Source organism: Hippopotamus amphibius, chromosome 16, assembly GCF_030028045.1.
Source record: "Hippopotamus amphibius kiboko isolate mHipAmp2 chromosome 16, mHipAmp2.hap2, whole genome shotgun sequence".
Classification (NCBI taxonomy): domain Eukaryota; kingdom Metazoa; phylum Chordata; class Mammalia; order Artiodactyla; family Hippopotamidae; genus Hippopotamus; species Hippopotamus amphibius.
The window spans coordinates 63,926,597-63,951,822 of NC_080201.1; the positions used below are offsets into that span (position 1 = coordinate 63,926,597).

Genomic DNA, 25,226 nt, shown 5'->3' on the forward strand with positions numbered 1-25,226 from the left:
CTCGTCTAGCTGCTCAGCCCCACCTCCCCGCTCCCAGCCAATCCGCAAGCGCCGCTACTTCTTTTCCTCGGGGGAGGGGCCGTGTGGGCCAGTCTCTCTTTCCTGTGAGCGTGATTGGCCCGCCAGGGGGCGGGAAAGCAGCAGGTCTGACCAATGGTGAGTCGTGACTGGCGTGAGTGGCGGGTCTAAGGTGGAACTGCGCGGTGGGTGCAGAGAGCGCGGACTCAGGCTGGAGAGGAGGGTGGGTCGCGAGCAGCCCCGCTGTAAAGTTCGGCAGAGGGAGGGACGGAAGGGCTGTGCCCAGGACAGGGGAAGGCCTGGGGTTCGAACCCTGGCCCTTCTGTCTAGAGACAAACTTAAGAAAGAGACCCAAGCGTTTTCTAGGAAAGAGTTAAAGGCGCGAGGAAGCTAAGAAGTCCCGCCCTCTCCCCGCTCCATCGTTCTCTGTGCTGCCTCAGTTTCCCCATCTCACAGCACCTGCCTCCTAGGGTGGTGTTCATAATATTTAGACTGTGCTTGGAAATGGGGTTGAGAGAAAGAGATGGAGAGTGAACTTTCCATCAGTCTTGGAATAAAATTGAAACTACTCCCAGTTCATGGTCTGCCTTTGTCAGCCTCCGGACCTCACCTCTTACCAGTCAGTATCCCCTGGCTCACTCCACTCCAGCCATGCTGGCCTCCTTTGCTGTGCCCCCAGCGTTCCACCTCAGGGCCTTTGCACTAGCTGGTTCCTCTGCCTGGAATCCCAGACTTTTGTAGTACCAGTTCCTTCTTGTCATTCAAGGCCTTCCCTGACCACCCTACATCAACTAGTCACCCAATCAGGTCGCTGTCCTATTTTCTTCTCAGCACTAATGCCAATCTGAAATTGGAAATTTATCTTGCATTTAAAAAATGTATGGGGGATTTCCTTGGTGGCACAGTGGTTAAGAATCTGCCTACCAGTGCAGGGGACACAGGTTCAGTCCCTGGTCCGGGAAGATACCACAGGCCATGAAGCAACTAAGCCCATGGGACACAACTACAGAGCCTGTGCTCAAGAGCCCCTGAGCCACAACTGCTGAACCTGCGTACTGCAACTACTGAAGCCCGTGTGCCTAGAGCCCGTGCTCCACAGCAAGAGAAGCCACGACCATGAGAAGCCCACACGCCACCACCATGAGAAGCCTGTGCATCACAACGAAGAGTATTCCCCTCTGGCCACAACTAGAGAAAGCCTGCACACAGCGAGGAAGACCCAGTGCAGCCAAAAATAAAATAAATTAACTAATTAAAAAATAAAAATAAAAAATGTATGGATGTACTCATTTATTTTCAGTCCCCCCAACTTTACCCCCCACCCCCATCCCCATGTGAACTTCATGAGGGCAGAGATGTTGTCTGTTTTATTCACTGCTGAATCCTCAGCACCCAGACCTGGGCCTGGCACATAGCAGGCACTCAACAAATCTTTGGGAATAAATACGACAAGGCCAGACACTAGGCAGAGATGAACCAGGGTTAGAGGGAGCTAGAGGGATGGTCACCAAGGAGGTGGGGCTGAGAAGAAAGAAGGCAGAAGGTGGGGGAGGGAGAGAGTGAACCCCCCCCACAAGAGGCTGAGGTGGGGGCACTGGACCTGGGAGAAGACCCATGAGGTCGTGGTCGGAGGTGGGAGTCTGGGCTTGGTTCATTATTACCAGACACTGCCAGGAGGGGAATGGATGGGACAGGAGGTTCTGGGGAGGGGGTGGCTGAAGAGCTGTCGTGGTGGGGGGGCTCTGGTTTGTCTGGGAGCCTGGGCTGGGTTGTGATTGGGCGTCATGGGGAGCAGGTCCCCCAGCTTTCAGGGATCCCCTGAGAATAGCAGGCACAAGACACCTCCCACCTACCCACCCAACCCCCCTCAGTAGCTGAGCGTTCGTCCCCTCCCCCCAGGGCATGCGGGGTAGGGAGCAGGGGGTTGTAGAAATGTGGATCCGGCCACAGGTCCGGCTGGCCCAGCACACAACAGGGCGGGTCAGATGGCACTGAGGCACACTCTGGGGGGAGCGCAATCTCCTCAAAGAGGTCGAGGGTGGAGGCGTCCAGGGCAGTGAGGCTCAGGCTGGGGCCGGCTTGGGGTGCCTCAGTGGGGGCCACAGCACAGGCCACCCCCAGGAAGGGTGATGGAGGTGGTGGAGGTGGCCTTTGGGGTGGCAGTCTCTGGGGAGGTGCCTCCTGGGACAGGATGGACATGGCCAGGTGCTGGGTAGCAGCTTCGATCTTGGCAAACTGCCTGTAGAGAGAGACATTAACATTAGCTGTGTAACCACAAAGGATTCCTCTCCTGTCTGCCATGCCAGGAATGATTTGTCCCTTCTCTCCCTCCCCATTTTTCTTCTCTATGCTAGTGTCTCTGCCCCTGGGTCCATTTTCTTGAGGCCAACAATGCAATCTTTCTAACCCCATCCATAGGGAAGCTCTGAACAGCTGTGGGGTTTGTGCACTGCACAAGGCAGCTCATCTCATCCAACACTATGCACATTTTTGACATTTAGATTTATTATGACCATATTCCAATATGTAAAAGTAAAAAATGTCTTAAGGAAGGAGTGCCTTTATTTTTTTTAATTTTTATTTTATTTATTTATTTGGCTGCATTGGGCCTTTGTTGCTGTGCACGGGCTTTCTCTAGTTGCAGTGAGTGGGGGCTACTCGTCGTTGCAGTGCTCAGGCTTCTCATTGCAGTGGCTTTTCTTGTTGTGGAGCATAGGCTCTAGGCGCACAGGCTTCAGTAGTTGCCTCCCGCGGGCTCGCTAGTTGTGGCTCTCGGGTTCTAGAGTGCAGGCTCGGTAGTTGTGGCTCATGGGCTTAGTTGCTCCGAGGCATGTGGGATCTTCCCCAACCAGAGATCAAACCTGTGTCCCCTGTGTTGGCAGGCAGATTCTTAACCACAGCACCACCAGAGAAGTCCTGGGGTGCCCTTAAAATTTTTTTCACACAAAGGCGCGCTTCGGGCTGGCAGTGTGACTGTAACATTGATGCCCTGTGGATTCCGCTTCCTAAACAGCTATGAGTCTGCATCTCCATCAAGCCCTGATTGGAGTTCCCAGCCTCCCTCACCTGGCTGACTGCAATAGCCACTACACGAGTCTCCCCCCAGTATTCCTACCTCCTCAATAAAAATACAGGCGGGCCTCACAAACTGTTAGGGGCCGAACTGTGTCTCCCTAAAATTCATATGTTGAAGTTTTGACCCCCGAATGTGACTGTATTTGGAGATAGGGTTTTTAGAGAGATGCTTATGTTAAAATGACATCATCAGGGTGTTACCTAATCCAGCAAGAGATTAGGACACAGAGAGGGATGACCAGGTGCAAAGCCAAGGAGAGAGGCCTCTTCCTGCTGACACCTTGATCTCAGACTTCAGCCTCCAGAGTCGTTGGAAATATGTTTCTGTTGTACACCGCCCAGTCTGCAGTGTTTGATTATGGAAGTTCTAGCAGATTAATGCAAAAACATAATGTTGAGACTTGGAATTAGTTAACTACGTGATGCCTTTTTTTTTTCTTTCTTTTTTTTTTTATGGCTGTGTGGCATGTGGGATCTTAGTCCCCCGACCAGGGTTTGGGCTCACACCTTCTGCATTGCAAGCATGGAGTCTTAACCACTGGACCAGCAGAGACGTCCTTACGGCACCATTTAAATAAAGTTCAAAAACAGGCTAACTCCATCAACAGAGAAATCAGGATGGCAGCTCATGGAAAGGAGATACTACCAGGGTCTCTGGGGACAATGTCTTATTCCTGAATCTAAGTGTTGGTCACGTTATTGGGGTCCCTTTGGGAAAATTCATTAAGCTCCACAGGGACGATGTGTGCATTTTTTTGTACTATGTTAAACTTCCAGGAAAAGGTTCAGTTAAAAATGTATCTGATATTGTATGACCCTGTTTAAATGGAGTGTCCAGAGCAGGCAAACCCCTGGAAACACAGAGCAGATTGGTGGTTACCCCAGGGAGGGGAGGTTGGGAGGGAATACTAATGGGTACAGGGTCTCCTTTGGGGGTGATGAAAATGTTGCAGAACTAGATAGAGGTGACGGTTGCAAAACATTATGAATACACAAAATGCCTCTGAATTGTACAGTTTAAAGTGTTCAAGATGGTGAATTTTATGTTATGTATATTTTACCACATTGACATATATATATATATATCTGGCTCTTAAATAAATTAGTGAGAGCTGCCGCTGTGACACTGTCGTGATGCCAAGGAGCACAGTCGTGCTCTGAGTGCCCCACGGAAAGTTTTCAGTAACAGGGAGCTCAGGTTAAATGACAGAGAGAGGGTGCGGGGGTGTGGGCGGAGGACCAATTTAAGATTCATAACAGCTACATGTCGCGTATGGTCCCTGACCTGAACAAACTAAGGATAAATGGCATTTAGGGCTGAAGAGTCATGACATTTGTGATTTACTTTTAAACTATTTAAAAAAATATAGATGAAGGAAATATGCTAAGATGTATGGACAGTAAAATCTAAGTGATGGTACATGAGGGATCAGTAAGCCAGTGGATCTCAAACTTCAGCGCACAACAGCAGAGCTGGAGAGCTTGTGGGAACGCTGGTTCTTGGACCCCTGAGTTCCCGGGATGGGGTCCGAGAACTTGCATTGCTAACATGTTCCCAAGTGATGCTAAGGTACTAGTGCTTCTGGTCTGGGGACCACCTTTTTAGAACTGCTGCATCAGACAACCATCTGGACTCTTCTGTAGGTTTGAAACGTTCTCACAAAAATTAAAAATCCATAGCGTGGGTGGGAGTGGATTCCTGAGGGAGCAGGGCCTGAGGGGACCTGGTGGAAGGAGGAGGGTGTGGGTGGGAAGATGCTGAGGAGAGTGCCTCTGACCTGGATCTTCTCAGGCTGAGCTCGCGTGCCCAGGGGAATGTGCTTAAGAGCTACCTGGGCTGCCCTTAAGGCCACTGGTGGGCGACCTGGGTCTCTGTGGCGCATGTGGCAGAGCCAGGCATCGGGGTGGGGAGGTCTGGGATGCCACAGCAGAGAAGCTGGCCCCCAGAAGCAGGGAGGACAGACGGCGAGCCTGGAAGGCCACAGGCTGGCGTTAGCACAGGGTCCAGATTGGGGGGAGGGCAGAAGATGGGAAGGTTTCCTTAAGCAGTTGATGAGGAGGCCAGTTCTGGAGCATGGGGCTGGACCCTGTTTGGGAATATGCGTGTGTTCCTCTTCAGTAGTTGGTGTGTGTGTGTTGGGGGTGGTGGTGAGCATTCTGGGCATGGCAAGAGCTGGGCATTCTGGTGGAAGTTGGCTTGCAGTATGGAGTCAGCGGTTAGGCTGTACCAGGTTCCTATTTACTCAAATTTGGTTCAAGACCTCCTGGAGCAAGGTCTTGGGCTGACTGGGAGGAGCCAGCTACTTACAGAAAAGCAGGTCCTGGAACTTCTCTGGTGGCACTGTGGTTAAGACTCCCTGCTCCCGATGAAGGGGGCTTGGGTTTGATCCCTGGCCAGGGAACTAGCTCCCACATGCATTCCGCAATGAGCATTTGCATGGTGCAACTAAGGAACCCGTCTGCCACACCTAAGACCTGGCACAACCAGATAAATAAATAAATAAGTAAATAAGTAAATAAATAAATAAATAAATAAAATATTTTAAAAAAGAAAGAAACAAGAAAAATCTGTGTGCTTCAGTTTCCTCATCTGAAAAAAGGAGGATTATAAGAGCACCTACCTCCTGGGGTTACTGTCAGGGATTAATGAGTTCATATGCACTGTGAATATTGGGAGTTAAAACTGATGTACTTAGAACACTGCTCAGAGCATATTAAGTTTCGGATAAATTTAGCTACCATCATTGCTGTCACCATCATCCCCATCACCACCACCACATCACCACCACCACCACATCACCACCACCACCACCATCACCACCACCACCATCACCACCACCACCACCACCACCTCACCACCACCACCATCACCACCACCACATCACCACCACCTCACCACCACCACCACCACCACCAGCATCACCAGCACCACCACCACCATCACCACCCCACCACCACCACATCAGCACCACCACCCCACCACCACCATCACCATCACTGTCATCATCTGAGATGCTATATCCAGGCAGGACTACAAAGTGGTCCAGAGCATGGGCTCTGGACTCAGACTGCTTACGGTTATATCAACTCTCTAGCTATGCAGCCGTGGGCACGTCATTGAGCCTCTCTGAGCTTCTTTGTCAGTAACATAGGGAAAAGACAGACCCTACAGTGTGGGTTTGTCGGGAGCATCAAATGACGTATGTCAAGGCCTTAGTATAGTGTGCCTGGCACACAGTAATCTCAGAACATGGTTACTGTCACAGGGTGAGGGAAGAGCACAGCGCAAGGTGGGATGGCACTGGGTGGATATGAGAGAGGGCACAGGCTGAGCAGAGACCTGAAGGAGCAGAGTTCTCCAACTACATTCCAGAGACAGGGAAAGGCATTGCACTGCAAAGGGTAGAGCATATGCAAAGGCCCAGAGGCTGTATGATGAAGTGCTAGGTGGGGAGCTGAGGCTGGCAAGGGAAACAGGGCCTGATGGGGCAGAACCTTTATCCTGAGGGCGATGGGGAGCCATGGGAGGTACTTGAGCAAGAGAGGGGCTGAGTGTGGTGTGTGGGTTAGAAAGGCACTGCCTTCAAAAAGCCCCAGAGTCGGACCGCATCTCCACACCCCCGGCTCCCATCCATCGTCTGAGCCACCATCATCCCTCCCTGGATCACTGCAGTAGCCTCCTACACAATCTGATCTCCACTCAACAGCCAGAGGGATCCCTTCAGGTCCCACCACATCCCAGCCCAGAGCCCAAGTCCCTCCAGAGGCCCTCAAGGTCTCCACGATCAGGCCCCTGTTGCTTTTGAACCTAATTCCCTCCCCTCTTCACTCTGCTCCCACCACCCCAGGCTTCTTACTGGTCCTCGAATGCACCAGGGATGTTCCTGCCTCGGGGTCTTTGCACATTCTGTCCCCTTCCTGGGATGCTCTCCCTCAGAAATCCACAGGGCTCCTTCCCTAACATCTTTCAGGTCTCTGCTCAGATGTCACCTCCTCAGTGAGGCCTTCCTTGACAGCTCACCTAAAATGCCAACCCTCCCCCAGCACGCCACACCACATCATTTGTAAAAATCGAGGTAAAGGACTTCCTAGGTGGTGCAGTGGTAAAGAATCCGCCTGCCAATGCAGGGGACACGGGTTTGAGTCCTGCCCTGGGAAGATTCCACATGCCACGGAGCAACTAAGCCCGTGCGCTACAACTATTGAGCCTGTGCTCTAGAGCCCGTGAGCCACAGCTACTGAGCCCATGTGCTGCAACTACTGAAGCCCACGTGCCAAGGGCCTGTGCTCCACAACAAGAGAAGCCACTGCAATGAGGAGTCCGGGCACCACAGTCAAGAGTAGCCCCCGCTCGCAGCAACTAGAGAAAGGCCGTGTGCAGCCGTGAAGACCCAATGCAGCCAAATAAATAAATAATAAATTTATAAAAAAAAATCAAGGTAAAATTCACATCACTTAACATGAACCATTTTAAAGTGTGCTAATTGTGGCATTCAGTACATTCATGGTATCATGCAACCACCACCTCTAACTAGTTCCAAAGCTTTTCACCACCCCGGAATCTCTCCCCATCCCTCCTCGCCCAGCCCCTGGCACCCACTACTCTGCTTTCTGGTTCTGTGCATTTGCCTGTTCTGGATGTTTCACAGGAATGGCATCATACAACAGGTGGCCTTTTGTGTCTGGCTCCTTCCACTCAGCATCGTGTCTTGCAGGTTCCTCCAGGTTGTAGCATTGTACCATATCAATCGCTTCTTTATTTTGGCTGTCTCGTCTCAGCGGCCTCCCCACTGGAACGCAAGCTCCAGGAAGACAGGGAATTTTGCCTGCTCTGTACGGATGGGGCCTGGCACACAGTTGGCACTCAATAACTGCACGTTGGGTGTCGACTGCATCCGGCCCTGGGGTCCACGTCTCTCTGTGCTGTCTAGGCCTGCTCTCCGTGACACCAAGGGCCCTGGTTCCACCCTGCCGCCCCCGCCCGCCCTGTCCCCCCTCACCTGCAGATCTGGTTGTGCAGGAACCTCCTGTGGTTGGGCCTCCTTCTGGGGGCCTTGTTCCGCCGGGGGTGCAGGGTGCGCAGCACGTGGGCCGCCGCCCCGCTCACAAAGGCACACAGCTCCCTGGGGCCAGGCTCGGAGACGCCAGGGGCTGCAGGGGCGCCGGGGTGCATGGCCGGGGTGACGGGGAGTAGCTCCCCACGGTGCTGATCAGGAGGCAGCCCCCCAGATCTGTGAGGAGCGGGGAGCAGCCGGGGCTGGGGGGCGGGGGACAGGAAGAGAAAGGGGAAGGGCGGGTGGACTCTACAGGGAAGGGTGCTCCCTGTGCTGGTGGAGGCAGGGCCCGGGGAATTAGGACAGCTCCTCCCTCCTGTCCCTGAGGTTCGAGGGACCAGCAGGTGGGGGTCTGATATAGGAAGGCAAAGGGGCAGGGAGGGGAGGGGTCTTTTTGCGTGCCCCCCAAGGGCCCAATTAGCACATAGTTGGACCTGGGATCTGGGACAAGACAGTGTATGTGGGGGGCCAGAGAAAAGCGCCTGGAGATGGCCAATTAAGGGGACAAAGCCCTCGTTCGGGAAGCGAGGCCAGGAGCCTGAGTCAACCGCAGCGGTTAGTGTGGAGGACCTGTAATTGCAGTTGAGGGGAGGGGGCGGTGGGAGGCTTGGGTGCAGGCTGGGAGGGAGGGGGAGGTGGCCCTGGGAGGCAGGCAGCTGTGGGGCAGACACCCTCCACCTGCCCATCTACCTCCACACACCTGCCCGTGCCTTCCTGCCTCCCTCTGCTCCAGGCCCAGCATCTGGGGAAACAGAGGCTCAGAGAGCAGCTTGCCGGTGCCCAAGGTCTTCCAGCCTGCGGGGACGATTGGCTTCTGGGAGGAGGGTTGACTCCCAAACCCTGTGTTTCACACCGGAGCTTCTGAATGAGCAGGGGAGGGGACGGGGGACACCTGTGGGCTGCGCCTGCGTGTTCAGGTGGGTGACGTGGGTGGCCTGCGTGCTCAGGTGGGTGATGCGGGCTGTGGCAGGAGGGGACGGGAAAACACAGGCATGGTTCCCCACAAGGTGTCCCATTGAGGGGCTGGGCCCCCTGGTGTTCCGGGGAGGCAGAGCACGGGCTGGACGTGGCAGGGAGGAGGGCTGGCTCCTGGGGCTGGGAGTGGGGTCCTCTTGTCTTCTGGGAGGGTGTTGGCCAGCGTGTGGGAACCTGGTCTCGGCTGGTGTGCGAGGGGCATCTTAGTGTTTGCTCTGAGAAGACTGCACTGGGGGTATATGAGTATCGTGTGGCTGCCCTAACACATTACTGCAAACCTAGTGGCTTAAAACCATTAACAGGGATTCTCTGGCAGTTCTCAGCGTCCGAATCCAAGATGGGTCCCGTGGGCTAAAGTCAAGGGGTTGCTTCTGGAGGCTCTAGAGGGAACCCGTTTCTGTGCCTTTCCCGGCTTCTAGAGGTCGCCCGCATTCCTTACCTTGTGGCTCCTCCCTCCGTCTTCCAAGGGCATCCCTGGGGCCTCGGCCTCTGTCGTCCCTTCTCCTTGTGACCCCAACCCTCCTGTCTCCCTCTTATAAGGACTCAGCGGGTAATCCGGGGCAGTCTCCCCCTCTCAAGATCCTCCGCTCCACCACACCTGCAGAGTCCCTTTCGCCGTGTACGTCACACAGGTGCGGGTTCTGCAGGCTAGGACGTTGGCATCTTGGGGCTGGGGTGGAGGCGGGCACAGAGGGAGAGGCTTGGCCCCAGTGGTGGCTCCTCCCAGACTCCCCTCGAGGCCACGTTACCTGGGCCAGCGGTTGCAGTTGCTGAGGCTGAGTCTGGGGCTGCTCCGGGCACCGCCAGCACCCAAGCAGGGAGAGAGACACAGGCAGAACGGTGAGGGCGTCCCCCGGGGCTCCCCCGTACCTGACACACTGCACCTCGGCGAGGCCCCCTGCTCCTGGGCACGCACAGGAAGGCCCTAGGGTCCCTGTTTCCTGAAGGAGAAACTGAGGTCAGAGCACACATTCACCCAGAGTCATAGGCAGCCTAGCTGGGATTTAACCCATGTGGGAAAAAACCTTAGGAGGGAAACCAAGAACTTTCTAAAAGCTCTCATAGTTGTTAAATGCTAAACGATATTATTTCTAAGTCCATCTATTATAAATATCCTTTTTGTCCCCCAAATGATACCTGGATAAAATTATCAGCAGCAAATTATAAAAGACTGGCTCAAGAAGAGACTATACATAGCCCTCCTTTTTTTCTTTTCCCTTTTTTTTTTTTCCAGTGGCGTGGCTCGTGGGATCTTACTTCCCTGACGAGGGACGGAACCCAGGCCCTCGGCAGTGAAAGAGTGGAGCCCTAACTACTGGACCGCCAGGCAATTCCAACACGGGAGTCCTGCTGAAGCGAGAGCTACCAGATGTGATATAGTGTGACGTTGGGCAGTAATTTAAAACGACGACGACTCAGCGCGACCACTCGGGAGATCCCGCGTCCTGATTCCAGCTTCCATTGCCTCACGGGTAAAATCGGGATGCGACGGTGGCACAGGGGGTGAGCCGAGGCTCTGAGACTTCTGCAGGCTCACACAGTGAGTAAGTGGCAAAGCTGGGATTCGCACTCGAGGTCGCACAGGCCCGGGAGCAGGCCTTTACTTCTCAGGCCCGCTCACCGTCCAGCAGTGCCACACGGAGGGTCGGCACAGCAGCAGCAGCCCAGAGGGCCGTGGCGGAGGCCCAGCCAGGCCGCGGGCGCTGAGCGTGGCGGCCTGCGTGGGGAAGCCGTCCCGTGCCAGCAGCAGGCGGCCAGTGCTGCTGCCAGAGGTCCAGTCACCTGGGAACGTGTTGTGAGCTGCAACCAGTGAGGCCAGTAGCGGTGGGTCGACCAGACGCCCAGTGTCGCCCTCACCAGCCACAGCTCCAACGTGTCGACTGCTGTCCCTCCCACACCCGGTGCCAGCAGCGTGCCGCACCACAGCTGAAGACAGGGCCACGTGGGCACAGGTGTGGGGGCACCGCGGGCCCCCTGTGCTCGCCCCCGGCCCCTCTTGCCACCGTCTGTCTGTGACTCTCACCAGCTCCAGCGCTGTCTCTCCATCCCCCTTGCTCTCTCATCCTCTGCCCCTAGCGCGCCTGGCCCTCCCTGGGTTGTCTGCAGCTCTCTTGTCTTCACCGTGTCTCTGATGACGCCTCCCACCACTCGTGTGCGTCTGGCTTCTCTCTCTGTCCCTTTCACCATCTCTAGAATGTCTCTGAGATTTCGAATGTGTCTCTGCCTTGGTCTGGGCAGACTGTGTGTGTGTGTGTGTGTGTGTGTGTGTGTGTGTGTGCGCACACGTGTCCAGGACACACGTGTGGTGGTGTGGGCTGGCCTGGAAGGTTTCCTGTCCTGCTGCTCTCAGGCCCAGAGGGGAGGGTCCAGGGCTCCTTGGCTAGGGGCTACGAGGGGAGTGGACTCCCAGGTCTCTGGAGGATTGGAGGTCAGGGCTCAGGCCCCAGGACAGGCAAGGGGCCGCCCCTGCATGGCTGGGGCACGACCTTTGCTAACCCAGCTCCAGGAGAGGGCTCACATCCAAGCCATCAGGAGCCAAGGGCAACATATGCTGGCCAGCTCTGTGCCACCGCCAGACCAGCCTGGAGTACACCCAGGGCCACCCGCCGGCTGGCAGGGTCCAGCCTGGGGATGCTCCACCAGGGGGCGCCGACGTGCCGGGCTGGCGCTGGGGCCCCCGCTGGCGTGTCGCTCCAGGTGTGCGGCCCTCACGTGTGAGGCCTTCTCCCCCTGTCTCCGCCTTGATAAGAGTCACCCAGCAATCAGGGGCTGGCTTCATCTGTTGAGGGCCTGCACTTGCAGGTATGAGAAGGTACTCACAGGCTCTTTTCTCCTATCCCAGCTCTCGGAATTGGGGGTGAAGGGGGCACATTTAATCATTCAGCAAGCATTTATGGAGCACCTCCTGTGTGCACAGGCTGAGGATGCAGTGGTGAGCAAGACAAGTGCAGTCTGTCCCCGTAGAGGTCTGGGAGGGAGATGTCTGTAAACAAGAAATTACAGTTCTGGATGTGCTGTGCAGATGCTGAGACTGGACAGTAAGTTGGAGGCCGGATGGGACGGGGGTCCTGCTTCAGATGGAGAGGCCCTTTCTGAAAAGGTGATAATTGTCTTGCAACCTTAATGAAAGAGGTGGCAGCCAGGAGCTTCCCAGGCAGAGGGCATAGCAGGTGCAAAGGCCCTGAGGCAGAAGCAAGCTTGAAGAGGGGGTGAGAGAGAGGGAGCAATGGGAGGAGGTGAGGTTGAAGAAGTGAACAGGGGCCACACCTGTGGGGCTTTGTAGTGTAGGTAGGAGTTGGGTTATGAGGGCAAGAGTGATGGGGAGCCATGGTGGGTTTAGGACAGAGGTAGTTCCTGGAGCTCAGGGCCCTGCCCCCAAACCTCCTTTGCAGGCCTTGCTGCTCCTATATCCCTCTCCAGTGTGGGGAGGGGGAAACTAGGGTGTCAGGGCCAGGCTGGGAGCCCAGGCAAGGCTTGTCACTCCCTGCCTCCATCCTTCCCATATGCTACCTTTCTCAACCCAGTGGAAGAAGGACTTTGTTCCCCATAAAATTTATTGTGAAAATTTACAGGTGGCAGGTTCCTGGTGTCCCCAACCTATAACTCAGATGGGCCAACATTGTCATATTTGTTTCACATCTTTTCTTCTGAGAAGAACAATGGGCTGAATTGTGTCTTCCCAAACTCATGTGTTGATGTCCCAACCACCATACCTCAGAATGTGACTGTATTCACAGATAAGGTCTTCAAAGAGGTAATTAAATTAAAATGAGGTTAGTAGAGTGGGCCCTAGTCCATATGACTAGTGTCCCTATAAGAAGAGGAAATTTGGACACAGGTACAGAGGGGAGACCATGTGAGGACACAGGGAGAAGGAGGCCATCTGCAAGCCAAGGAGAGCGGCCGCGGAAGAAACCAGCCCTCCCTATACATACCCTGATCTTGGACTTCTGGCCTCCAGAATAGTGAGAAAATAAATTTCTATTGTTTAAGCCATCCAGACTGTGGCACTTTGCTATGGCAGCCCGAGAGAACTAACACAAGAAGTGTATTAGTTATCTGTGCTGCATAGCAAATTACCACAAACACAATGGCTTAGAACAACATGTGCTACTTTTCTCACAGTCCCCGTGGGTCAGGAGTCCAGGCACCACAGTTGAGCTGGGTCCCTAGTTCAGGGTCTCACAAGGCTGCAGTCGAGATGCAGGCTGAAGTTGGGGTCCTCTTCCAAGCTCCCGTATCAGAATTCATTTCCTTGCATCTGCAGAATCCATGGAGGCCGCTGTCTTCAAGGCTAGCAGGAGAACCACTGATATTCCACTGCTCTGACCTCTAGACCCAACTGCGAAGATCTTGCCTAATTAGATCAGGCCCACCCAGAAAAATCTTCCTGTATTACTCAGGGTTCCCCAGAGAAACAGAACCAATAGGCTCTATCTCTGTCTATCTATTTATCTATCTAGATTATATATATTACATATATAAAGAGATCTAGGGAATTCCCTGACCATCCAGTAGTTAGGGCTCAGCACTTTCACTTCTGGGGCCTGGGGTTGATCCCTGGTCGGGGAACTGAAATCCAGCAAGCCGAGTGGCGCGGCCAAAAAAAAAAAAGAGAGCGAGAGATCTATTATAAGGTATCGGCTCATGCAGCTGTGGAGGCTGAGAAGCCCCATGGTGTGCCAGCCTGCAAGCTGGAGGCCCAGGAAAGCCGAGGTGTCGTCCACAGGCCTGAGAACCAGAGCACTGTTGGTGCAGATTCCAGTCTGGGTCCGAAGACCCAAGAACCAGGAGTGGAGAGGTCAGGCAGAGATCAATGTCCCCACTCAAACATCAGGCAGACAGTGAATTCAACCTCCCTCCACCGTTCCATTCTGTTCAGGCCCTCGGGATCAGATGACACCCAGCCACACTGGGGAGGGCCACCAGCTTCACTCAGTCTACTGATCCAAATGCTAACTCTTCCGGAAACACCCTCACAGACACACCCAGAAATCATGTTTAACCACTAGGCATCCTGTGGTCCATTCAAGGTAACACATGAAATTAACCATCACATTTCCTTTTGATTAATGCCAGGTCAAATGATTAGGACCCTTGATAGTACCTGCTAAGAACCTCTCACAGGAGTGAGGTCCACTGGAAGAGAAGGGGCTTGTCATATAAGGGCATGTCACTGGGGATTATCACAGAGGGTAGCAGCCACTCCTGGGAAGGGGCCTTGGTGTGTATCGTTCCCTGTCCACGTTTCTGTACTTCAAACAGAGGGGTCGGGATTTCTCTGGTTGTCCAGTGGTTAAGACTCCGTGCTTCCAAGGGAGGGGGTGCAGGTTCAATCGCTTGTCAGGGAACTAAGATTCCACATGCCCTGCAGCCAAAAAAACAAAAAAACCCAGAAGGGTCTGTTTTCCCCACATAGATGGGACCCTGTGAACTGTCCTCCTCCAGGGAGTCTGTCCTGGTTTCCCCCAGGTTGGATGAGGAGTCTCCTCTGGCTCCCATGCCCTGGCCTGCCTCCATGGGCCGCTGACCATGCGTGTGAGACCTGCTAGATAGGCCTCGGCTGGAGGTGGACCCTGGGGCTGGAGACACTCCCAGTTAAGTCACTTCCTGGCTGCAGGAATCACCTCCAGCTCTGTGCCTGGCCAAGAACCTTCAGAGAGCCTTTATTTACGGCCCCCCCAACTCCAGTGAACTGGGGATGATGCCCCTTCCATGTGGAGAGGCCTGGCAGGGCAGGGCAGGCTGGGGCACCCACGAGAGCCCCCAGAAATGTTGGAAAGGAGCAGCCACAGTCTGTGGGAGGCACAGGCCGGCCCCTTGGCTCTCTCTTCCTGGGACAGCGAACAGCTGTGACTTGGGGACTTCTCTTGCTTGCCCCCTAACCCCACCCCCATGTGCCACCCCCACTTAAAGTGCATCTCTGCTCTTTTTACTCCACTTATGTCAGAAAGGATATTTTATTTTTAGTCTCTGGCCCTGGGAGTCCTCTCTTTGCTCCAGATACCGCCTCTGTGGGGTTGGGTGACAGGGCTCCAGGGAGAGGTCCCTTCTCCCTGGGTTGCCCCAGGCCCTAATCTTACCTTCTCTAGTGAGCACAGGCTGTGCTGTCACCAAGGTGATGGACCAGAACCAAATGTCCACACACCAGGACACCCCCCCCTCCTTCCAGAGGGAAGGGAAGTTGGTTGAAGGGCTTGGGTGTCTGGGGTCCAGGAGCATTGGTGGGGGCACAATGCGTGGGCCCTGAGCCCCTTCCCCACTCTGTAACCGAAGGGGGCAGGGCCCAGACTCTGGTCCTGGCAGAGCTGCCTTGAGCTGGACTGCTCTGAAAGTGTGGGACACGTGCCACACTATGTGGAGTGTGGCTGGCAGTGTTGGGCAGGGGAGAGTGGGGAAGAGGAAAAGGCCAGGCTCCCCACTTCCCACCAGGGTTTCTCCTCTCCTTCAACTACTTCCTCAGGATGGGGTGCAGACTCTTTCCAATATTTTTGGCTGGGATGGGGAGACGTCCCCACATGCACACAGGGCCTTTGGGGCATGAGTGACAACCTTGTTCCCCTGGAAGGGTTGGGTAGGTCTTGGCCACCTTCAAAGAATGCAGTCCCCACTTCCATCCCTGTCCCCCCTGGGAAGAATGGTTCACCTGGCTGGCAAGCTGGGGGGCTCAGAGGGACTGGGGCTGGATGAGATGCCTGATCTAGTTGGAGGGGATCAGTCCTCCCAAAATCACCTCGGGCGGGGTGTTGTTGGCCAGAAATAAGAGTGCCTGGAGGATCTTCCCTGCCCGTGCAGTGGTTAAAACTCCATGCTTCCATGGCAGGGGGCACGGGTTCAATCCCTGCTGTTCATCCAGTTGTTTGCTTGGTCCCACATTGAGTTTTCACCCACTGCCCCAGCCCTGGACATGCCCCCAACCCATCTCTCCTGCTGTATTTTTTCTCTGCGATGTCCTATCAACATCTCAGAGATGTCCTATCAGCATAGGACATGTGTTATTTATTATGTCTTGTTTATTGCCACCCCTGTAGATTTTGTAAACGCACTGGGGCAGAACTTTTGGTGCCCCCCACCCCAGCCCCAGTCACTATGTCCCAGCTCTTAGGGCAAGACCTGGGGAGAGTCCTGGGTCAGGAACTGAGGGTCTGGACACTACAGAGCCTGGACTGGGTGCCTCTGATGACTTCCTGTGATATCTGTGCCAGCTGCAGAGGACTCCACATACAAGTCTCCATGAGGGGTCCAGCTCAGGGATGGATGGCGGGACAACTCCTCGCATCCGTGTCCCTGGAGAGCCAGACACGGGTTAGCGTCCCTTCACTTGCCCCACAGGGCTGTTACTGCTGTTTTGAAAATGAGCCTGTCAAATCTGCACCACTTATTTTTTCCCTCCCCAAAGAGGCAGCAGGCAACTGGGATCCAGATGCTCACAGGGGATCCTCCCTCCATCCCCAAGGCTTCCTTAGGGGGAGGGGCCTGGTGTGTTGAGGAGCCTTGGATACAGACCCCAGGGGGCAGGGCCTGCAGGCTCCGCTTTTCCTAGCCTTTCCCTCTTTACCCCTTAACAGCTCAGAACTCTGCTCAGGTGTCCCTCCACACACCCCCACCCCCACTCCCACTCCCTGTGCCTCTGGCAGCTAAAGGAAGCTGGCACGGCAGGGAGAAGCTGAAGTGAGAGGAATGTTTGGGCTGAGCTGGAAGCCGAGGGTTTTATATGCATGAATTCACTGGAGATTTCATAAAGACCCTGCAGAGCAGAGACAGGTCCAACAGCTCAGAGCACGCCTGAGTCCCAGCCTGCCTGGCGGCCTTGGGAAACTGAGGCTGTAAACATTCACTCATTCAGCAGAGTGCCGCCAGCTTCTGATAGGGCGCCTTGTTGGTTGTTGGGGACACCTGGGTGGCAAAGGCAGACCCCATCTCTCTGTCGTGGAACAGAGATGACTGTCACTGAGCACGTAACGGGACCCCACCTAGCCTAGGGGCTTTCCAGTAGGAGTTGACAAGGGACGCGGCAGGGGTAGCCGTCGCGCTGAAGAGGACTGCCTCGGAACAGTGGTTCCCGACCAGGGGACTTGAGGCCAGGTCTGGAGACCCGTCATAAGGTGTGGTGGAGGAGAGCCGGGTGGAGAGGGAGGGCTACCGGCCTCCAGTGGGTGGAGGCCAGGATGCTGCGAACCAGCCTACAAGGCACAAGACAGCCCTCAAGCAAAAAAAGATCGGCCCAAACGTCGCCGGTGCCATGGCTGAGAAGCTGGGTTGGATGACCCGCAGAAAAATCGGTTTGGCTTAGAGGCCAAGGCTGGTGAGGCTGAACGTGGGAAGGAGGGAGAGGGGATTCAGGACAGCCCCGCATTCCCCTAAGCCCCCAGGCTGCGAAGGAGGCTGGGGTCCCTGGTCCCCTGGGCAGCCCCCTGCACAGCAGGGCCCAGGTTCCCCAGCAGCCGCACTCGCGAGCGTGCGCCGGACACCCGGGAGCCGCAAGCACGTGGAGTCTCCTCGGGGGCGGGAAGCACCGCGGGCCTCCGTTCCCCCAGCGAGGGAAACGGGAGCCCCGACGGCCTGGGCGTGGGGCCAGGCCAGGAGTGACCACACCGCTGGTGGGCGACGCCTGCTTGGGAACCGCGCTGCGGGGGAGGATTCTATCGCAGACGAGAGGGAACCTATGCTAACAAAGGGGAACGTGCAACCCTGCGTCCCGACTCGGATTTCCCCAGCCGTGGGCCGACCCCTGTGACCGCCTCAGGGATGGGGTGGTCAGGGTCCCAGGAGAACTACAACTCCCAGGATGCCTCGTGTCGCCAGCGCCGGGAACTGCCGCGGCGGCCAACGGCCAATGGGGGTATGGGGGCGGGGCCTCTGCGCACGTGGCGTCCTGACGCACTGACGGCGACGTCGGGGTTTGTGTGCGCGAGAGGCCACTGATAAAGGTTGGGTGTCTCGCGCCGGGGGCCGCTGGGAGGGAGCGAGCCCCCGCCCCCTCCCCGGCCCCCATTCCTGCACCGCCGCTGCCGGAGCCCCGCCTTCCCGTCGACCCCCGCGGGAAGGCCCTGGGTCTCCCCCGCTCGTTCCCCGGTCGGGGCCGCAGGTGAGAGCCCGGAGGGGCGGGGGTGGGGGAGGCACCGGAGGGCGGAGACGCTGGGGAAACGGCGAACGTGAAACCGGAAGGGATGCCTTAAAGAGAAGGGCGCTACTTCACCTCCGACTTCTGTCCGCCGGGGCGGCTCCTCCCTCTTAAAGGGCAAGGGGCTGCTTTTTAAAGGGGCGGGGCAGGTTGTGCAATTTACCAGAACTTCCCTCTTCCGTTACTCCCCGCCTCCCGAGAATGAATTCAAGGCCGGTGACAGTATCCCAGACACTGAAGGAAAAGCTTTTGAATCCTGGTGGCTTTAAAGTAGCCCCTAGTTTAGCTCAACAAAGGTGGATATGGGGGTGCAGGCACAGGATCCTCTTAAAGGGGAAGTGGGCCTGATGGGAGGGTGTGGCCCGGCCTTTTGAAGGGGGTGTTCTTTACCGGGTAAAATAGGTCCGGGCCCTTCCAGAGCACGGATGTCTCCTATTTAAGGCATGCTGGCCTTCTGAAAGACACGTGCAGCTTCCTGGGATAGCCTTTTAAAAAGACTTGCTTACATTTTAAAGGGGACGCTCATCTTTTTAAAGGGAATCTTTATGGCCTGTGCAAAGGAATGCCTAGCTTTCTTTCATTCAAGATATGTTCACTGAGCACTCACTCTGTGCCAGACGTTATTCCAGGCGCTGGGATGCAGCAGTGAACAAGATGCCACTAGCATCTAGTGGACAGAAGCTGGGGATACTGCTAACCAACTTGCAGTGCAGGAAACAGCCCCCTGTCCAGCCTCAAACCTCAACAGTGCTGATACTGGGAAACTGATTATAAAGTAGGTTAGAAGGTGTTAAGCCCTATGGAGAAAAAAAGAAGGCAGAGAAAGAGACTGCCGCGTGTTGGGAGGGGTTGCAAAGTTAAGTAGGGTGGTCAGGGAATACTTCTCCGAGGTGACATTTCAGCAAACCTTGGAGGTGAGGGAGGGAGCTTACTGGACATTGGAGGGAAGGGGGTCCTAGGCAGGGCCCCAGGTGGGAGCACGCATGCCTGACCCGCCCCTGTGACCAGAGTGCTGTGAGGGCTGGAGAGAGGCTAGAAGGAGGACAGTCAGGGAGGGGAGGAGGCTATAGGTCGTGGGAAGTCTTTAGATTCTTGTAAGGGATTTGTCTTCTGCTCTCAAATGGGAGCTGTGGAAAGATTTAACACAAATGGTCCATCTGTGTTGGCAGTTTCCATTCAGCCTCTGTGTTGGGAACAGACTGGGGATAGGAAGAGTAAGGGTGGAAACTAGGAGAGCTGTCAGGAAGCGGTTGCTGTTGCCTAGGAGGGAGATGTTGGTGTCCTGGGCAAAGGTGGTAAGGGGGACTTGGTGGGAAGTGGCCAGATTCCAAGGATGCTCCTGCTGGAATAGGGGAACAGGCTGACAGACTGGTCATGGAGAGTGAGAGAAAGAGAGGAGGTGTGAATGCCCTGGGACTTTTGGCTTGAGGAAGAATAAAGGTGTTTTCAGAGCTAGAGAGGACTGGGGGTGAAAGAGATGTTTGGGTGGGTACAGAGAGGGGAGAGAGCAGGAGTGAAAACTGGAGTTGGGTTTTAGGCGTGTTAAGTTCTGAGGATGCCATTAGGCATCCAAGTGGCGTAGTCTAGCAGGGGTGTAGGTTTCAAAGGACAGATGTCAGGTGGAGATCAGTTTTGGAACTGTCCCGTTTGTGAAGTCCCAGGAGTGGGTGAGGACTTCAGAGAGAGTGTGGATGCAGAAGAGGAGGGTTGACAGAGCCCTGGTCTCTCCTGCATTCACAAGTAGGACTAGCACCCGAAACTGAGAAGCAGTGGCAGGTGAGGAGCGCAGTGTCCCAGAAGCCAAGGGGATGGTTTAAGGAGAGAGAGACTAAGGCGTCCATTGACTACTGAGCAGAGACCACCAGATTTAGTGCCATGAGAGGGTGGGGGGAGGGAGGGATCTGACTGACAGGGTTTGAGATGGGAAAGAGCATGTACTGATGGCACTTTTAAGTGGCTTTGATGCAAGGAGACAGAAATGAGGCCATAGCTGGCGGAGGAAGTGGGGTGAAGGGTTTTTGTTTTTTTAAAGATGCGAGACCTAGCTTGTAGGTGCACTGATGGGAATGAACCAGGAGGTGGGGAAAATCAGAGTCTTTGGCCCAGAGGCAGGCGTGTGGGAAGGGGTAGTGCAGGGTTTCGCAGCACCAGCACTGCTGGCATTTTGAGCAGATTGGTCTTTGCTCTTGGGGGTGGGTGGGGCTGTGCTGTGCCCTGTAGGATGCTGAGCGGCTTCCCTTGCCTCTGCCTGCTAGATGCCAGTGGCACCTGCCCCTCCGGTCGACAGCCAGAGAACAACCAGGTGATGTGCCTTGCCACATGTCCCCTGGGGTTGGGGAGATTCCATTGCCCAGTTGAGAACCACCAGTGTAGTTGTTGGAACGTGGGAATGTTCTCCTCTGGTTGCTTTTATTTTCTAAGCGACAAGATCAATGGCAAGGTCACCTGCTAAGAGCAAGAGGGGATAGGAGAGAGGTTTGAGGGGAGAAGAAACATGCCAAGTATCACCTGGTGGGGTGGGTGAATGGACCAGAGAAGTGCAGTATGAGCATCTGGGGAGGCAGCTTTGAGGTTCTTGGGCATGAATGCAGAAGGAGGCTGAGGCCAGGTGGTTTCCAGCCACCAGCAGCATCTGTGCTGGGTAAGGGGGACAGTGAGGACATGGTTGAGGGGTGGAGGATGCAGAGCCCACAGGATCAGTGGGTCGTAGATCTGGTTGAGTCTAGGGATTCTGGGTCAGGGTACCAAGAGCAAGTGGTGATGGAGAGAGGGTGCGCACAGAGGCTTTGTCTGTAGTGAAAGGGTCTGGGGTGTGGCAGTGGGTGGGGGTATTGAGGCAGGATGGGGATGAGGTCTTTAGAGGGAGAGGACTGAAGGATCTGAAGCTAGGGTGCTGGAGATCCCAGGCTTCTTCAAGAGCACTGTCTGTCTTTAGAGGGACTGAGCATAGCCCTGAAGGCAGTGCCTGGCCTCAGAAAGGCCACATCCAGTGGTCCAGTCTCCTGGAGGGGATGGCCGGCATCAGGGGGGTGACCAGCTCCTCTCAAGTTGCTATAAGTTTCCCTTTTAGCACCCAGAGTCCTCCATCATGGACAGCCCCTCCGGGGCTGACCTGGACCATAGGAAGCCCTAATCCTGAGGGAGGTGCCCCCTGCCTCTTAAAGGGCCCGCCTGTGGGTTTGGGCTTGAGATAATCCAGAGTGTGGGTGGAGATGGGGGGAGTGCCCGCCCTCCCCTGACCCGGAATCCCTCCTCAGGTGTGATGGTTGGCTCCCACGGGGACATGGCACCGGCCTCTACCGCAGAGGGGGCCGGGGAGAAGCCCGGCCCCGCAGCTCCCGCTTCGACGGCCCAGTACGAGTGTGGGGAGTGCGGCAAGTCCTTCCGCTGGTCCTCCCGGCTCCTGCACCACCAGCGCACGCACACGGGCGAGCGGCCCTACAAGTGCCCCGACTGCCCCAAGGCCTTCAAGGGCTCCTCGGCCCTGCTCTACCACCAGCGGGGCCACACGGGCGAGCGGCCCTACCAGTGCCCCGACTGCCCCAAAGCCTTCAAGCGCTCGTCGCTGCTGCAGATCCACCGCAGCGTGCACACGGGCCTGCGGGCCTTCACTTGCGGCCAGTGCGGCCTGGCCTTCAAGTGGTCGTCCCACTACCAGTACCACCTGCGGCAGCACACGGGCGAGAGGCCCTACCCCTGCCCAGACTGCCCCAAGGCCTTCAAGAACTCCTCCAGCTTGCGGCGCCACCGGCACGTGCACACGGGCGAGCGGCCCTACACCTGCGGCGTGTGCGGCAAGAGCTTCACGCAGAGCACCAACCTGCGGCAGCACCAGCGCGTGCACACGGGCGAGCGGCCCTTCCGCTGCCCGCTCTGCCCCAAGACCTTCACGCACTCGTCCAACCTGCTGCTGCACCAGCGCACCCACGGCAGCGCCGCCGCCCCCGCCCCCGCCCCGGTCGCCGCCCCCGCCCCTCCGTCGCGGGAGCCGGGCGGCAAGGTCTTGGTCTCGGAGGCCTACCTGCAGCGGCACCTCCCGCCCCCCAGCCCGCCGGCGCCCCCGCCGCCGGCGCCCCCGCCCGTGGTGCCCGAGCTCTTTCTGGCCGCGGCGGAGACCACGGTGGAGCTGGTGTACCGCTGTGACGGGTGCGAGCTGGGCTTCGGCAGCGAGGAGCTGCTCTTGGAGCACCAGCCCTGCCCCGGGCCGGAGGCGCCGCCCCCGCCCGCCGACGCGCCCCCCGAGATGCCCAAGGCCGACCCTCCCCCGCCGCCCTCGCTGTCCCCGCCGTCCCCCCTGCCGCAGCCCCCTCCCGCCACCGCTGCCCCTGGCTTCGCCTGCCTCCCCTGTGGGAAGTCCTTCCGGACGGTGGCCGGCCTCTCCCGCCACCAGCACAGCCACGGGGCTGCGGGAGGGCAGGCGTTCCGCTGCGGCAGCTGTGACGGCGCCTTCCCGCAGCTGGCCAGCCTCCTGGCTCACCAGCAGTGCCACGTGGAGGAGGCGGCGGCCGGGCGCCCGCCACCGCAGGCCGAGGCCGCCGAGGTCACCTGCCCACAGGAGCCGCTCGCCCCCGGCCCGCCCGCGCCCGCGCCAGCTCCGGCGGAGCGGCCCTACAAATGCGCCGAGTGTGGCAAGGCCTTCAAGGGCTCCTCGGGGCTGCGCTACCACCTGCGGGACCACACGGGCGAGCGGCCCTACCAGTGCGGCGAGTGTGGCAAGGCCTTCAAGCGCTCGTCCCTGCTGGCCATCCACCAGCGCGTGCACACGGGCCTGCGGGCCTTCACGTGCGGCCAGTGTGGCCTCACCTTCAAGTGGTCATCGCACTACCAGTACCACCTGCGGCTGCACTCGGGCGAGCGGCCCTACGCCTGCGGGGAGTGCGGCAAAGCCTTCCGCAACACGTCGTGCTTGCGGCGCCACCGGCACGTGCACACGGGCGAGCGGCCCCACGCCTGCGGCGTGTGCGGCAAGAGCTTCGCTCAGACCTCCAACTTGCGGCAGCACCAGCGCGTGCACACGGGCGAGCGGCCCTTCCGCTGCCCGCTCTGCCCCAAGACCTTCACGCACTCGTCCAACCTGCTGCTGCACCAGCGCACCCACTCGGCCGAGCGCCCCTTCGCCTGCCCCATCTGTGGCCGCAGCTTCGTCATGGCCGCCTACCTGCAGCGGCACCTGAGGACGCATGCCCCGGCCAACGCCACTTCTGGCCCCACAGCCCCTGCCGCCGGCCCCCAGCCTCCTGCCCCTCTGGCTGCGGCCCCCACCCCATCAGCCACCCAAGATGTCCACATCCTCCCCCACCTCCAGGCCACGCTCTCCCTAGAGGTGGCAGGGGGGACGGCCGCGGCCACCAGCCAGGCAGCCCCCAACTCCCAGACGTTCCTTCTGGTGCAGACTGCTCAGGGCCTACAGCTGATCCCCAGCAGCGTGCAGCCCCCCGCCCCCCCCGCCCCCGCCAAGCTCATCTTGCTGCCCTCCTCCAGGCAGGGCCCACGGGCCGTGGGGAAGGCTGGGCAGGGGGCTGGGCTAGTCTGGCTGCCAGGTCCTGGGGGGCTAGGGGTGCAGGGAGGGAGCAACACTGCGGCCAGCGCAGGAGGGCAGAGCCTCATAGTTTTGCAGAATGTGGGGGGTGGGGAGTCGGGGCCGCAGGAAGTGAGTGGGGTCCAGCTTCAGCCCCTTCGGCCGGCCCCGGAACTGACCACGGTCCAGCTCCAGCCGGCCCAGGAGGTGACCACGGTCCAGCTCCAGCCGGCCCAGGAGGTGACCACGGTCCAGCTCCAGCCTGTGACGGGTCAGCTGTCCAGTTCCAGTGGGGGAGCCGTCACCACGGAGGCTCCAAATCTGCTGGTGGTTCAGAGTGGGGCGGCCGAGGAGTTGCTGGCAGACGCCGGCCCGGGGGAGGCTGGTGACAGTGAGGCCAGCACGGGTGTGGTCCAGGACGTGCTCTTTGAAACGCTGCAGACGGAGGAGGGGTTGCAGAGTGTCCTGGTGCTGAGCGGGGCTGATGGGGAGCAGGCCCAGCTGTGTGTGCAGGAGGTCGAGACCTTACCCTCTGGGCTGGCTGAGCCGCCAGCCCCTGGCCCGCCGGGACAGAAACTGCTCATTATCCGCAGTGCCCCGGCCACCGAGCTGCTTGAGAATGGCAGCGCTGGGGGGGGCGCCGCGGCCCTGCAGCTGCTGGCCCCACCACCTCCCGGCCCAGCCTCTGCTCCCGCGGGTGTTCCTGCAGCTCCTGCCTCCCAGATGGTACAAGTGGTCCCTGCAGGAGCTGCACCTGGGGGCATGACCCCACAGGGCCTGCCCTCCATCCAGATTGTCCAGACTCTGCCCGCCGTCCAGCTGGTGCACACGTTTTGAGTAGAACCACTGGTACCTCTTCCCGCCCCACACAGAGACCCTGACTAACTGTCCACCTGGGCTGGGCTGAGCGGAGGGGAGGGGAGCTGCAGGCTGGGCTTGCTAATAAAGACCAGAATCTTCTCTCCTGTGTTTTTATTTGTGGAGTGGGAGGTCAATATCAGGGCCATAGCCACCACTTGGGAACTTGGAGTCTCATCTCTTGCTTCCTGGTTCACAGGTGACTTGCTTTGCATCTTGAGGCCAGCCACTTCTCCTATTTGGGGCTCGGTTTGTCCATTAAAAAAAAGGGATGCAACGGTCACTATATGGGGGAGGCGTTGGAATCTAGGATCCTGGTTCTGCCACTTGTTCGCTGTAAGTCACCCCACCCCTCCTCTCACGGAAAAATGGGTGGGTTGGTGGGAATGCTTATCTCGGATGTCACTGAGAGCCCGGGTGGGTTGGGGTGGGGCAGTTTGGGAGCCAGTGGGCTCAAGATGCCGACGCGGCCCCTCCCGCGAAGGCCCTGGAGCCAGTGAGAATTGACCCACTGAGTTCGCCACTCCGCCCCCACCCCCGCGGTCAGGTTGCTTAGCAACCTGGGGACCTCTGGAAGCCACTTTGCGTTCAGCGCGGCCGGGTG

General features: G+C 57.5%; 2 protein-coding genes across 2 annotated transcripts; one reads left to right on the plus strand and one right to left on the minus strand.

Moving 5' to 3' along the window:
- Positions 1-54: 54 nt before the first annotated feature.
- C16H19orf85 (chromosome 16 C19orf85 homolog) lies at positions 55-8,266 on the minus strand. Its single transcript, XM_057710928.1, has 3 exons — positions 8,094-8,266; positions 1,876-2,257; positions 55-102 (listed from the first exon to the last, which is right to left on the minus strand). The coding sequence occupies exons 1-3, from the start codon at positions 8,264-8,266 to the stop codon at positions 55-57; spliced, it is 603 nt and encodes a 200-aa protein (XP_057566911.1).
- Positions 8,267-17,870: 9,604 nt separating this feature from the next.
- Positions 17,871-24,724, plus strand: ZNF628 (zinc finger protein 628). Its single transcript, XM_057710929.1, has 4 exons — positions 17,871-17,964; positions 18,006-18,210; positions 20,502-20,548; positions 21,504-24,724. The coding sequence occupies exons 1-4, from the start codon at positions 17,871-17,873 to the stop codon at positions 24,599-24,601; spliced, it is 3,444 nt and encodes a 1,147-aa protein (XP_057566912.1). The 3' UTR covers positions 24,602-24,724.
- The last annotated feature ends 502 nt before the right edge of the window (positions 24,725-25,226 follow it).